Source organism: Tyto alba, unplaced genomic scaffold (assembly GCF_018691265.1).
Source record: "Tyto alba isolate M040663 unplaced genomic scaffold, T.alba_DEE_v4.0 Super-Scaffold_35, whole genome shotgun sequence".
Taxonomy (NCBI): domain Eukaryota; kingdom Metazoa; phylum Chordata; class Aves; order Strigiformes; family Tytonidae; genus Tyto; species Tyto alba.
Genome location: NW_024881310.1, coordinates 75,022 through 89,833, shown reverse-complemented (window position 1 = coordinate 89,833; position 14,812 = coordinate 75,022). Strand labels below are relative to the sequence as shown.

The 14,812-nt window shown below is 49.6% G+C and overlaps 2 protein-coding genes across 2 annotated transcripts; both read right to left on the bottom strand.

Moving 5' to 3' along the window:
• Positions 1-4,678: 4,678 nt before the first annotated feature.
• On the bottom strand, positions 4,679-5,433 carry LOC122154248 (olfactory receptor 14A16-like; the record flags this gene model as incomplete). Its single annotated transcript, XM_042801608.1, has 2 exons — positions 4,679-4,756; positions 4,972-5,433. Coding segments are annotated over 2 exons (540 nt in total), but the record flags the coding sequence as incomplete, so codon positions are not given.
• Positions 5,434-5,436: 3 nt separating this feature from the next.
• Positions 5,437-5,814, bottom strand: LOC122154267 (olfactory receptor 14I1-like; the record flags this gene model as incomplete). The annotated part of the gene is made up of 1 exon (XM_042801619.1): positions 5,437-5,814. A coding segment is annotated over exon 1 (378 nt), but the record flags the coding sequence as incomplete, so codon positions are not given.
• Positions 5,815-14,812: the final 8,998 nt, after the last annotated feature.

Genomic DNA, 14,812 nt, shown 5'->3' with positions numbered 1-14,812 from the left:
CTTTGTACTGTCTCCTGCAGTTTATAACACCAACAATTCCTTCAGTGACCCAGGCACAGCTCAGCTCTCCCCAGGCACTGCAGGGAGGAAGCATTGCTAAACTAGTTCTCAAATCAGGCTGCAACTTCTGAACTGCTGGAAAGGCTGGAATCTGTTGTGGCGAGGCCTGCCTTTCCTGACAGCCCTGAGTACTTTGAACTCCAGGTGAGGCTTCTCTAGAAAGGAGACTCAGGGAAGGAAATCATCAGGATTCAGCAAAACTCCTGACAGAACCTGATAAAAGATACCCAGAGTATAAACCCCATCACCTCCTTGAATTTGACACTAAAAATCTCCACACGCTGGGCTAGTTTTTCAAAACCAGACATTTAAAGTAACAATACATGCTAAGTACCTCAGTGCTGAGAGACAAGTTTCAAAGAGAAACAAAAAATAGATGAAGCTGTATCATCTGGATTTACAAATTCTCTATCAACAGAAAGGAAGTCCAACAGCCTACGGGATGTTTCATTAGATGTTCCTACGGAAATTTGGTTTCTTGGGCCTCTTGGCTCCAGCCTGCTGCATTCACATTGCTGGCAAGGGGACAATTTCCAGTTCAGGCATCAAATTTTTCCCCATCCTGCCTGAAGATACAGAACAGCTCTGTCACACATCACGCAGCATCGGAATGAAGATGGAGGTAGTGTGAATTTAAATGGTTTGGGCTCAAATGAAATCTCAAAACGTGATCTTGCATGAAAACACCTTTTTCAACTAGGCATAAGTTACACAACTGTAAATCCAGATCTAGTTTGCAGAGTTTCTCACATCTCTCGATAACGGGGGTATGGTACTGTGGAGAGGGGAGCACGCTTTGGTTTGCTAAATCCCTGATGAGTGTCCAACCTGTCCTTCCCTTGGCCTCTGGCATCTCATTCCTTGAGATGTAAACAGAGTGAGGCTTCTGTCAAGAATCCTTAAGATGTTAGTATGACTTCCCTAAGAGTAGCAGTACCTGAAAGAAACAAAGAAACAAAGCAAAGTGAATTAATTGAGTGTAAATTAGTGCAATGTAGCACTCTGCTTGCTTTGTAGACATTCTGGGCAATGTCAATTCAATCAGTATTTGCAATGTAAGCCATCCTCAAGTCGCCCTTCCAAAGCAGTTCACATGAAGGCTGCTCTTGTAAAAGTCTCCTTTTGTGTCCCCAGGAGGCATGGGCACTGCTGATTTCCCTCTCCAGAGAGTGGCAGAGGCTGGATCCCCTTCTCAGGACAGACTCCTTGCCAGGAACACACAGGCATGGGGGTAGCTCACCTGGTTTTCACTGGCAATTCACTCAATATCTCTTTTGGTGTACTTTCTGTTTTTCTTTGACAAGTCTTAAAAACACTGAAGAATCAGAAAAAAAAAAAAAAAAAAAAAAAAGAAAGAAAAAGAACGAATAGAAGTTAATCATCAAGGCAGGGAGGTTGGAACTAGATGATCTGTAAAGGTCCCTTCCAATCCAAACCATTCTGTGATTCTGTGATTTTATGTCAAGCACCAACCTAAACTTCTGCCTGTCCCATAGAGGAGCTCCATATAAGTGAGCCACATTAAACAGGCCATGTCTCACTCCCCATCTTCCCTGTCAGTCACAGAATCATAGAATCATTTAGGTTGGAACATATTCTTAAGGTCATCAAATCCAGCCATTAAACTAACACTGCCAAGCCCACTACTAAATGTGGTCCCTATGTGCCACATCTATATGTCTTTTAAGTACCTCCAACAATGGTGACACAACTACTTTCATGGGCAGCCTTTTCCAATGCTTTATAACCCTTCCAGGAAAGAAATGTTTCCTCATATTCAATTTAAACCTCCCCTGGTGCAACTTGAGGCCATTTCCTCCTGTCCTTTCACTTGTTACATGGGAAAAGAAACTGGCCCAGACCTCACTGCAACCTCCTTTCAGGTAGTTGTACAGACCGATAAGGACGCTCCTGAGCTTCCATTTCTCTACTCTAAACACCCCAGTTCTCACAGTTGCTCCTGATAAGACTTGTGCTCTAGACCCTTCACCAGCTTCATTACACTTCTTCAGACACGCTGCAGCACCTCAATGTCTTTCTTGTAATGAGGGGCCCAAAACTGATCCCAGTATTCAAGGTGCAGCCTCACAGTGCTGAAGTACAGAGGGATGATCACTGCCCTAATCCTGCTGGCCACAGCATTTCTGATACAAGGCAGGGTGCTATTGCCTTTCTTGACCAGCTGGGCACTCTCTTGGCTCATTTGCAACCAGCTGTTGACCAACACACCCAGGTTCTTTTCTGCTGGGCAGCTTTCCAGCCACTCTTCCCCCAGCCTGTAGATTTGCATCAGGTTGTTGTGCCCAAAGTGCTCACCCCAAAACTGAGCTTTCTTGAACCTCATACAATCAACCTTTGCCCATCACTCCAGCCTGTCCAGACCCCTCTGTAGAGCCTTCCTAGATTGCAGCACATCAACACTCCAGCACAACTTGGTGTTGCCTGCAAACTTACTGATGGTGGACTTGATCCCCTCATCCAGATCACTGATAAAGATATTAATGAGAACTGGCCCCAGTACTGATCCCTGGGGAACAGCACTTGTGGCCAGCTGCCTGCTGGATTGTACTGCGTTCACCACCACTCTTTGGACATGGCGAAATGCTCAAGTAAGGACATTACAATCTGGATGGCTGGTTTGATGGTGGGGTTCAGAAGTTCATGGTGAATGAATTTTTCTCTGCAGGCAGATCAGTAACACATGGAGTACTGCAAGTGTTCACCCTGGGATCTGTCCTGGCAAACATCTTTACCAAAGACATGGAAGAACTGAAAGAGTGCACTCTCACTAAGATTGAAGATGCCACTGAATTGTGGAAGTAAGGGTCAATATGTTGGAGGGCAGAGTTGCCATCCAGGGAGATCTAGAGAGGCTGAGATGTTGTGGATTAATCACAGTAGACTGCTTAGGCTCACACAGCCACTCACTCACTCCTCCCCAGTGGGAGGGGAGAGAAAATCGGAAGGGTGAAAGTGAGAAAACTCATGGGTTGAGGTAAAGACAGTTTAATAAATAAAACAAAGCTGTGTACAAGTGTCAAGCACAATAAAGAAATTCATTCACTACTTCTCACCGGCAGGCAGGTGTTCAGCCATCTCCAGGAAAGCAGGACTTCATCATGCACAGCGGTTATTTGGGAAGACCAGCGTTGTCACTACAAACATCTCCCCTTATGCTTTACCTGTATTTTTTATTACTGAGCACACTGTCATACAGTATGGACCATCCCTTTGGTCAGCTGAGGTCAGCTGTCCCAGTTGTGTCCCCTCCCAGCTTCTTATACACCCCCAGCCTACTTGCTGTCAGGGTAAGTTCCCCCAATTATGATGCCAGTGAGAGCAATCAGTTCATTGTCCCCCCCGTAGCTCCAGCAAGACATAACCTCATAACATACTATTTGCAGGCTCCTCCAGTATCCAACACTTTCCCAGCCCCAGCTGTGTCCCATGTGGGCATACACAGACCTCCCTTCTCTTCAGTCTGCCAGGGTCTGCACCAGGAGAGAGGCCGGGCAGGGCTGGCTGGTCCCCCCATACAGGCACTGAGACCAGCAGGAGGATGGAGATGGTTTAGCAGCAACGCTCACCCATAAACCCGGGTGAGCAGCCAGTGCTGGAAATGACCAGCGAGATAGGCTGGGGGGTGATGAATGTCCTGGGCCACCTTCCCAGCCTGGCCAGGCCACCAAGAGCACAGAACAGCATCCTCTCTCCTCTGCCTTCATGTCTTTGATCCCTGTCATGAGCCCTGGCTCCGCACCACAAATCCCCTGGTGTGAGTGCTCACCCTGCATCTCCACACAGTATAAGCTGTACACTGGTGTTTTTCTCTCCAAAGCACTTTCCACCCCAGCCCAGCACCTCCCCAGCACTCCCCATGCCCACCACACTCTCCCCAGACCATCCCATCCCAGCACAACAGCCCAGTCTTGGCTGGCCCCATGGCATTGCCCAGCGCAGGGTGCTGCAGAGCTCTGGGCACTCACCCCACAGCCCCAGCCCCTCGGAAGGTCACAGCAGCTCCTGGGGCACAGAGGGCTCTCAGCCTCCCCATCAGCCCCAGGGCTGGGGCCAGCCATGCCATGAGCAGACGCAGGCCAGCGTCTCCTCTCTCTGCTGCTCTTCTCTCCAAGAGATCCTGATTGCCCAGTGCTGGCAGCCCCTCTGTGCCCGTCCCTCTCCCCAGCACAAGACTCCTGCACTGGGGGCTCCCCAGGCAGCTCCTGCTGTGCCAGCCAGAGAAAAGCTGCCCAAACTGGTGCCTCCAGAAATAGGTCTGCTCTTGTCATGGGATGTCACCTCAGGCACGGCCCTGAGCTGGCGGTGCTGCTCTGCAGGGCAGTGGTGGCTGAAAGCCACGGGGAGATGGTCCCAGGGAGATCCCCCTGGATCAGCCATCATTGCCATTGCACTGGGCACCCCCACGTGAAGGGGCAGCACAGGCCTATTCCCTAACACATCCCCCCATGCCCTCCTGCCCTGAACCCCTGGAGAACCCCAGCACAGCAGCACGCTCAGCGGGGCAATTCCTTCAGCCTGTTCCTGACCTCAGCTTGGGAAGAAGATACCAACCTCCAGACATGGGCACTGAGACAAGCCTCTTTTATAATGGATATATTTAATGGGAGGCCAGCTGCATTGTCCCATCAGACACAGCGCACAATGTCCTCTCTGACAGAGATGCTGGTTCAAGTCTCTGAGGAAGAGGAGTGGATACAGACATTTTAGGAACAAAAAAGAGTTTCACAAATAAAATGCTTACTGCACAGAAGGATTCAGATAAGAATTGGAAATGACTTCTGAAGAGACACAGGAAGCTTATCCCTGTTGAGATTCAGCTGACTGAATCAGCTTCTTCAGTGCGTCCTTCATCTCCTGGTTCCTCATGCTGTAGATGAGGGGGTTCACTGCTGGAGGCACCACCGAGTACAGAAATGACACCACCATGTCCAGAGATGGGGAGGAGATGGAGGAGGGCTTCAGGTAGGCAAAGATTACAGTACTGACAAACAGGGAGACCACGACCAGGTGAGGGAGGCACGTGGAGAAGGCTTTGTGCTGTCCCTGCTCAGAGGGGATCCTCATCACGGCCCGGAATATCTGTACATATGACAGTACGATGAAAAGAAAACAACCAAATGCTAAACAGAAACTAGCCATGATAAGTCCAACTTCCCTGAGGTAGGAATCTGAGCAGGAAAGCTTGAGAATCTGGGCGATTTCACAGAAGAACTGGTTTATGGAATTGCCTTGGCAGAGTGGTAGGGAAAATGTGTTGGCAGTGTGCAGCAGAGAATAGAGCAGCCCAGTGCCCCAGGCAGCTGCTGCCATGTGGACACAAGCTCTGCTGCCCAGGAGGGTCCCGTAGTGCAGGGGTTGGCAGATGGCAACATAGCGGTCATAGGCCATGATGGTGAGAAGGAAATATTCTGATGATACCAAAAATAGAAAAAGAAATACCTGTGCAGCACATCCCGGGTAGGAAATGGCCCTAGTGTCACAAAGGGTATTGGCCATGGCTTTGGGGAGAATGGTGGAGATGGAGCCCAGGTCGAGGAGGGAGAGGTTGAGGAGGAAGAAGTACCTGGGGGTGTGGAGGTGGTGGTCACAGGCGATGGTGGTGATGATGAGGCCGTTGCCCAGGAGGGCAGCCAGGTAGATGCCCAGGAAGAGCCAGAAGTGCAGGAGCTGCAGCTCCCGTCTGTCTGCGAATTCCAGGAGGAGGAACTGGGTGATGGAGCTGCTGTTGGACATTTGTTCACTGCAGGCAGGGAGATTGAACTAGAAGACATTGACAAGTTAGGACAAACTTCTTTTATTCAATCTTTTGCTGTTTCCCAAAAAGTCTCCTCAAAACTATTTATCTTTCTTTGGGGAAAATATATTCAATTCCTTTTTATGAGCTCAGATTTTGATGTTGCTGAGGAGACGTTCATTGAAGGGGAAGAAATCCTCATCTTTCACATTTCTCTCCGCCTGAACACAGGGGAGACCTGAGGGAAAAAAAGGCTCCCTGTGCCCTAGTACAGAGTCAAGAGAATGCTGGAGCAAGTCCTGGCTCTCTGCTCCCTGGAGCTGTTTTCTGCCAGGAGTCATTTCTGTGTCCCCATGTCACTGCCCTGACAGTGCTGCCAGCCCCCATCCCACCCGCCCTGTGCTCAGCTCTGCCCTGCAGACCCCTCCTGGCAATAGGGCACTGCCCAGGGGCATTCCCTACTTCCAGATTCAAAGGAGAACAGCAGGCAAAACCAGAACCCTCAAACAAAAATCATGCTGTTGTGTCTGTAAGTAGAGGAGTAGGTGAAGGCACTTTATGAAGTTTCTGGCAATCCTGCTGATCCCTCAGTTTAACATTTCAGGAGTCTCAGTGAATTATTCAAATTTCACAGCCCCTTTCTACTTTTTCTTAGAAGAAACACGAGATCATATAGCCTAAAAAGGTTCACATTATTAAGGTGGCCCCTGCCTTCAATTTCCTCTTGAAATACAAATGTGCTATACGTGATCTGGAGCTGTGAGCATCCCTGATCCACGTAGCAGCCTCTGTAGAGCAGAAGGAGCCTGCCCTGGCGGGGGTCTCTCCTTCCCCCCACAGCTTCTCCCCACAGCGCCGTGGGGAGCTCCCCGGGCAGGCTGAGTGCTGACCCTGGCAGGCGGCAGAGTCCCTGCCCCAGCACACAGCCCCCTGGGGTGCAGGGACCCTGCTGGGAAGGACAGCCCTGGGCACCCCTGCCTGCACACCCGGCTGCACACCCCTGCAGCCGGCCCCGCCAGAAGGCAGCCCTCATGCCCTGGCCCTCGCAGGGGGCACCAGGGAAGCCCTGCTCGGGAGAAGATCCTCCTCCTCCTCCTCCTCCTCCTCCTCCTCCTCCTCCTCCTCCTCCTCCTCCTCCTCCTCCTCCTCCTCTAGGCAGGAGGCAGATTCCTGGCGGCTCTGCCGCCTTCCCCAGATCCCTCCCCGAGCTGCAGCTGCATTGCCCTGCACCCCCAGACTTACTGTGGCCAGGGCCCTGACGCTTTCTCCTCCTCGGAGCTCTCAGCAGCCTCCCAGCCCAGGCTGCCTTGAAGCTGTGTGTGCCTCGCTGCTCTGCCCTGGGTGCCTGCAGGCAGTGCCCCCAGCCCTGCTGCGCTTTGCAGAGGAGCTGCTCCTGGGCAGAGCTGTCTCTCTGCAGCGCTGCCCACTTGCCAGGAGCTCCCTGCGGCCCAGGAGCCCGGCCCAGCTCAGCACCACAGCAACAGCCCAAGGCACTTTAATGACCCCTCAGGAGGGTTTGGTGCCAACTCCATGAACCTCAGGCACTGAGAAGCTGAAGAAACCTCTGAAGAAGTCAAAGTTATATTCAAACTCCAAAGTTTCCTAGAGTGTTAATGGCTCCCACTGAGGGACACTGTTGACAAAGCCTCCTCAGGGTCCAGTTAGAGCAGAAATCTGGAGGCAGTGATGAGAAGTCAAAAACTAAAAGGGAAAGGTGGCTCTGATGCTGAGTAAACCTGAATGTGTTGCATTAAGCCAAAGTTCCAAGTCCTAAGCCCATTAACCAAATGGCCAAGCCATGACCCCCAGCCCCTGGGAAGGGAGATCCTGTCCCTCCCACATTCCTCAGGGCTCTTCCTAGGGTAGGGGCTATGGAGATGTGCACCTCCCAGGCTCCTGAAGATGCACAAGGAGGCCATGAGGCCCCCATGCTGCAAGGGACTGTGCCTCCTCACAGGCATCAGTGGCAGAGACAACAGCCATAGCCAAAATCGTGATGAGGTTGACTTTACTGGGGGCTTTCACCTTTCCCACAGCCCTCTGTCATCTCCACCACAGGCTGTCCTATGGGGTTGCATGCCCTGCGCCTCTTTCCCTGCAGGCTGTCCTCATCCCCCCAGCTGTCTCACCTCGCTCCCACCTGAGCATCTTCCTTCCTTTCCTGATCTCTCACCATCCTCCCTGGCTCTTCCTTGAAAAACAAAGCCTTGATCTGATCCGTACTCCTCCTGGGTCATATGTTGCACCACAGCATTTATCCTGTTGTCCAGTCTGGACTTCCCCAGCTGCACAGTATGACATTATTTCTTTCTCATGCTGTTTTCCACTGTGAAGAAAAAGTGCACCATCTCTCAAACCACCCTTCAAGGGTTCTTGGGCTACTCCTAGACTGTCCCAAGTCTCCACAGCACTTAGCCCAGAATGTTTATATCTAAGCACATTGCACATGGGCTTGAGTCCTCTAAACCCCATCTTGGGGTGATGTCTGGGTACTCTCAAAGGTGTTTGGAGATGAAAACATAGTGGTTACAGGTCAAGAAAGATGGAGTGATACTTCTCACCAGGATCTGTATTGGAAGGGCAAGCGGCAATGGTGTTAAAATGAAAGAGGGTAGATTTAGATTTGAAATAAGGAAGAAATGTTTTCCGATGAGGATGCTGAGATACTGGAACAGGTTGCCTAGAGCAGTTCCAGGGAGGGGCAATTCACCACTTCTCTGGTCAACCTCTTCCAGTGTTTCACCATCCTCATAGTAAAGAATTTCCTCCTTTTATCTAAGCTAAATCTACCCTCTTTCAGTTTAAACCCATTACCCTTTGTCCTATCCCTGCAATCCCTGATAAATAGTCCCTCCCCATCTTTCCTGTAGCCCTGTTTAAGTCCTGGAAGGCCACTAGAATTTCTCCCTTGGAGCCTTCTCTTCTTCAGTCTGAACAACACAAACTCTCTCAGCCTGTCCTCACAAGGGAGGTGCTCCCACCCCCCAGTCATCTTCACGGCCTCCTCTGGACCTGCTTGAGCATGTCCATGTCCTTTTTATGATTGGATCACAAGAGCTCAAAACCAGACAACAGGGACAGTCACATGAGAGCAGAGCAGAATGGGAGAATCCCCCACCTTGACATGCTGGCCACGCTTCTCTTGATGCAGCCCAGGACACGGTTGGTTTTCTGGCCTGCGAGCGCACATTGCTACTTCACAGCTAGTTTTCGATGAACTACCACCCCCAAGTCATTCTCCGCAGAGCTGCTCTCAATCCACTCCTTGCCCAGCATCTATTTGTATGTGAGGTTGTCCCAAGCCATGGGTAGGACCTTGAACTTGGCCTTGTTGAACTTCATGAGGTTTGTATGGGTCTACTTCTCCAGCCACTCGATCCCACTGTCCATGACAGCGACAAAGATGTCAATCAATACCAGACCCAACTCCAACCCCTGAGGAATGCCCCTCATCTCTGTTCTCCAATTGGACATTGAGACTGTGACCTCAGCACTTTGAGTGTGACCATCCAACCAATTCTTTATCCACCGAGTGGTCTATCCGCCAAATCACTGTCTCTCCAACTTATAGACGAGGATTTCATGTGGGACCGTGTCAAGTGCTTTGCACAAGTCCACGTAGATGACGTCAGTTGCCCTTCTAACTGTTCTTTGGTGAGGCCAGCAACAGGCAAGACGGGTGTGTGTGCATGTCATGTTGGTGTGTATGTCAGTGGGTGTAACTCATGGTCTGAGCCTGGTCGGCAGCCAAACACCACACAGCTCCCACCTGGGAATGGGGAAGGAAGCAGAGGGGCAAAAAGAGACTCATGGGTTGAGATAGGAACAGTTGAATAATGGTAATAAAATAATATGGTAGCAGTATGAACGGATAATGTACAGTGCAATTGCTCACCACCCGCCGAATGACACGCAGCCGGCTCCCGGCCAGCGATCCTGAAACACAAAGATGCCGCGACCACAATCCCAAAAGTGAGAGTGTGCCCCTTCCTGCCCACCCCTCCTTTATATGGTGAGCGTAACGTCACATGACATGGAATATTGGCCAATCCAGGCCCGGTGCTCCATCTGTGTTCCCTCTCTGCTTCTTGTGAGCCTGTGTGCATGCAAGACACGGGGAGCTGGAGGGTCCCTGAAATCTCCGTGTGCATCAGCACTCCTACAGCTACCAAAAAGGAACATGAACTCTATTCCAGTCTGAACCAGGACCGTGTCCACCCCTTGTTCCATATCCTTTGCATTATCCTCAGGTTCCATATTTCCTAATACAGTCTAATAAATTACTGTCCTCTTCCCTGGTCTTAGGCATGTGCACACAGATATAATTCCCTTAGCCCATGGGCCATGGTAAGCCCATACGTGGAATTACCTTTGCCCAAGGACCTGGGTTCACTTGGTCCTTGCAGTCTATATACTGCAGAATGTATAGTGAGTTCATTTGGTCCATAGCTTCAGGTTCCATCTGTCATAACAGTCTCTTAAGGCAGGAGGAGGGATGCTCAGTCGGTAGGGCAGAGGTGTCCTTGGGCCTGGCAGGAGGATGGCATGCAGTCTCTGTTGCAGTTGGAGCTGGTGGCTGATGTATCTGACGCTGTCTGTATTCAGTCTGCAGCAGTCGCTGGGTATCAGTTGCTGAAAGCAATCGTGACTTTATCCAAGTTCATGTTTTTCTTCATGAATATGATGCCATTAGCATAATATGTGTCAACCATGGCAATACATTTATAGGGTTGTTTGGTGATTAATGTAATACAGTTTATTGGCTATTTTCACCTAACATTAAGTCCCCTTGAGGCACACATTGGACATCCTCGTCCTTCTGCATTGCCCACGAAGTGCACCCAGGTCCTTGGGCAAAGGAAATCCCACGTATGGGCTTACTTTTACCTGAAGTAGGAGTAACCCAAATAGTCTTCCCCAGCATGTTCTTAAGGTGCACTACCGGGACTCTACCTCCATCTGCAGAATGTAGAATGTTTGACTGGGCAGAGCCATCGTGGTTGGTAGATCCTCTAGTATTGACCAACCAGGTGGGCTTTGCTAAATGTCTGTCCCAGTGTTTAAAAGTTCCTCTTCTCATTGCTCTCAGCATGGTCTTTAGTAGCCCATTGTACCACTCAATTTTCCCAGAGGCTGGTGCATGGTAGGGGATGTGATATACCCTCTCAATGCCATGTTCTTTTGCCCAGGTGTTTAGGAGATTATTTAAAAAATGAGTGCCATTATCTGACTCAATTCTTTCTGGGGTACCATGTTGCCACAGGACTTGTTTTTCAAGGCCCAGAATAGTGTTCTGGGCAGCGGCATGGGGCACGGCCTATGTCTCCACCCACCCGGTAGTTGCTTCCACCATTGTGAGCACATAAAGTTTGACATGCCAAGTATTGTGGAAGCGCGATGTAATCACTCTGCCAGGCCTCCCCATATCTATATTTTAACCATAGCCCTCGATACCAAAGAGGTTTTAACCTCTTGGCTTGCCTGATTGCAGCATGTGTATCACATTCATGGATAACCTGTGTGACAGTTGTCGTGGTTTAAACCTGGTCAGCAGCTAAATGCCATGCAGCTGCTCACCCACCCTCCCCCCCACTTGGGAATGGGGAGGGAATCGGAGGGGCAAAGGGAGACTCGCGGGTTGAGATAAAAACAGTTTAATAACAGTAATAGAATAATATGGTGACATGATGAATGGGTAACGTACAATACAGCTGCTCACTACCCGCCGACTGACACCCGCCTGCTCCCGGTCAGCAATCCCAAACACAAAGACCCTGCGGCCACACTCCCGGAAGTGAGAGCCCCTTCTGACCCACTCCTTCCTTTATATAGTGAGCGCAATGTCACATGACATGGAATATTGGCCAATCCGGGCCCAGCACTCCAGCTGTGCTCCCCCCACCCCCGCACACAGGCAAGGGCTCTCGGACCTGGAGGTCCTCTGGGGCCTCAGTGTGCTGCAGCTCTCCTCCCGCTGCCAAAATGAACAGGAACTCTATTCCAGCCCGAACCAGGACTGGGGCCCTGTGTGTAACTGCGTGTCTGTGTGCCTGTATGCCTGCATGAGAGAAGTGAAACGCAGCACAGCTGCGAAGTGAGTGTGGAGTTCTGATCCCCGCTTCCATGTCCTCCACGAGGAGAGCAGCCGGAGGCGAGAGAAGCGAACAAAGTGTATGTCAGATTTTAAAACAGTATTGTTTGAGCCTGTGGTTAACTTTTGGTGCCCTATACACAGACCCGAGGATTTTTCTTGTAATCCAATCTTTGTTTTGGAATGCTTTGGTTGTGGACAAGATGTCTGGGTGGAATTTGGAGATGATTTCTGGTGTAGTAAATGTCAAGGGAAGTGGTCTGACTGGGACAGAATTGAGCGCTTGGGTCAGCTTAAAAGAACGTATTGTGGGAACCTAGGAAACTTACAGAGGCAATAGAAGCAGAATGTGGATAAGCCCTCCAGGCTAACAATATGGGAGGGAAACAGAGTGAGGGTATAGTGAAAAAGAGCCCTCTGGGCTGCATCTTAGCCTGTTGGAAGGAAATCGGAGACACACCAGGTGGAATTGTGAATAAAAGGACCTTACCTAAATACTGTAACCAGTGGTGGCCCCTGTATAAATTAGATGACGGGGGGAAAATGGCCCTTTAATGGAACCTTGAATTATAATCCTTTGTTGCAACTGATGTTGGTTTTGAGGAGAGAAGGAAAGTGGGATGAGGTCTCATATGCAGACACTCTGAAATCACCCTCAGTATCAAACTGATTGTGGATTAAAGAGCCCACAAGACCCAATGGTTCTGGCTCTAGAAAAGGAAAATATGAAAGAAGGATACCCCAGGACAAAATATTTAACCAGTCCCATGTCCCAAATGGTGTTTTGAGGTCACCATGGAAAAGGGTAAAACAGGGAGCTTATAACCCGCTTATAGAAAAAACGTTAGGGTTTCATAGCTTCACACAGTGGTTCTTACCCTGGTTGAGAGTTAGTGAGATTGAAAAATCCATAGTAAATATTTTGGCAGAAATGGAAATAATAGCAAATGCAACTACTGATGCCCTTTTACGTTTAGACCAGGAGGTAAAATCCCTGAAGGGAGCAGACTTTCAAAACAGAATGGCTCTAGATATAATCACAGCTCACATGGGACGGGTGTGCACCTTGATCAATACAAGCTGTTGTATTTATGTAGATGAATCAAGTAGAACAGAGATTGACCTTCAGAAGATTTGGGAACACTCAAAAGTCTTACATCAGGTATCCCTGGATGGTACCTCGTATGGGTTTTCTAACCTCTGGGAAAAGCTCAGCTCTTGGCTACCTAATGTCGCAAAGCTTAAGCAGCTTTTTGTTGTAGTTATCGTGATTATTGTATTAGGATTATTGGTCTGTTGTGTGTTGCAATGATTTATGTGGATGGATAAACAAACTGGGAATACCGATGAGGAGTGGAAGAAACACAAATTACAGCAAAACATTGAAAATGGCAAGTATTTTGCTAAAAGGAATGGTGCCATATAGCAAAAGAATTGGCAAGGGTAAAAGAGAAGGGGGGACTTGATATAGAAAATAAACGCTTAGCAAAATAACTAGCAAGATAACGGGATACTTGGTTGCAAAAGACCTTGAAAGATAACAGGAAACTTCTTTACAAGAGGCGTCCATAGATAACAGGATATCCATCTGTTAATTAAGGCGTCTGCAAGAAGGAGCCATCTGGCTGGAGCCAGTTCTGCAGTTACTGGCTGAGGTAACTCAGCATTCTGGGACAAAGATTTAGAGTACATGGTGAAGAAGACCACGAGCCTTCCTCCAAAAGACCCTGGCCCACGACCACCGGATGGCAGTACGTGGCAAGAGGAGGAGACTTAGGATAATGAATTCCCGGAAATAATTACAATAATCACACCTATTCTTAGAAATAATTGTAATAACCCAGCCTATACTAACGAATATGCATGTTTTTGTATCATAAATGATGCCTGCTTCATGATACGGTGTGCAAGCTTGGAGGAGAGATCGCCCTTGCACCCAGCGCTGCAATAAACATACCTGCTTTATAACTCTTTGTGAGTTGTAAAGTGTGTTTCCACATGTCAGAAAACAGCATGAGAAAGACATCATAGAACAAAGTGCAGCTTGGGAGGTAGAGAATGGAGACAAAGAGGAAGAAATGTCACCCCAAGGGCAGTGCTGTGCTGCAACAAGTCTCCCAGAGGGAGTCTGGAAGAGCCCACAGCTTTGTGTTTCAAGGAACAACCAGGAGGATGGATAGATACTCAGCATTGGTGCGGCCTCACCCTCGATACTGTGTGCAGTTCTGTGCCGCACAGTTTGAGAAGGACGTGAAGGTCCTCGAATGCATCCAGAGGAGGGCAACAAAGCTGGTGACAGGGCTGGAGGGAATGTGCTATGAGGAGTGACTGAGGAGTTTGGGTTTGTCTGGTTTGGAGAGGAGGAGGCTGAGGGGTGACCTCATTGCTCTCTGCAGCTTCCTGAGGGGGGGGACACGGAGTGGGAGGTGCTGATCTCTTCTCCCTGGTATCCAGTGATAGGACATGTGGGAATGGTTCAACGCTGAGCCAGGGGAGATTTAGACTGGACATGAGGAAGCATTTGTTTTACCGAGTGGGTGGACAAACACTGGAACAGGCTTCCCAGAGAGGTGGTCGATGCCCCAGGGTGGTCAGTGTTTAAGAGGCATTTGGCCAATGCTGTTAATACCATGCTGTAACTTGGTCAGCCCTGAATGGGTCAGGCAGTTGGACTAGATGATCATTCCAGGTCCCTCCCAACTGAAATAGCCTCGTCTATTCTATTCTCTACCAGTGAGGGCAGTGAGATGCTCAGGTGAGAGTGAGGTGGGGAAGAAAGGCTGATGTTGAGAGTCTGCAGGGAAAGAGCTGCAGGTGTGGGACACTGAGGACAGCCTGTGGGAAAGACACCTGAAGGCTCTGGCAAGGCTAAGAGCCCCCAACAGAGCCAAGGTCTTTTCCCCCTT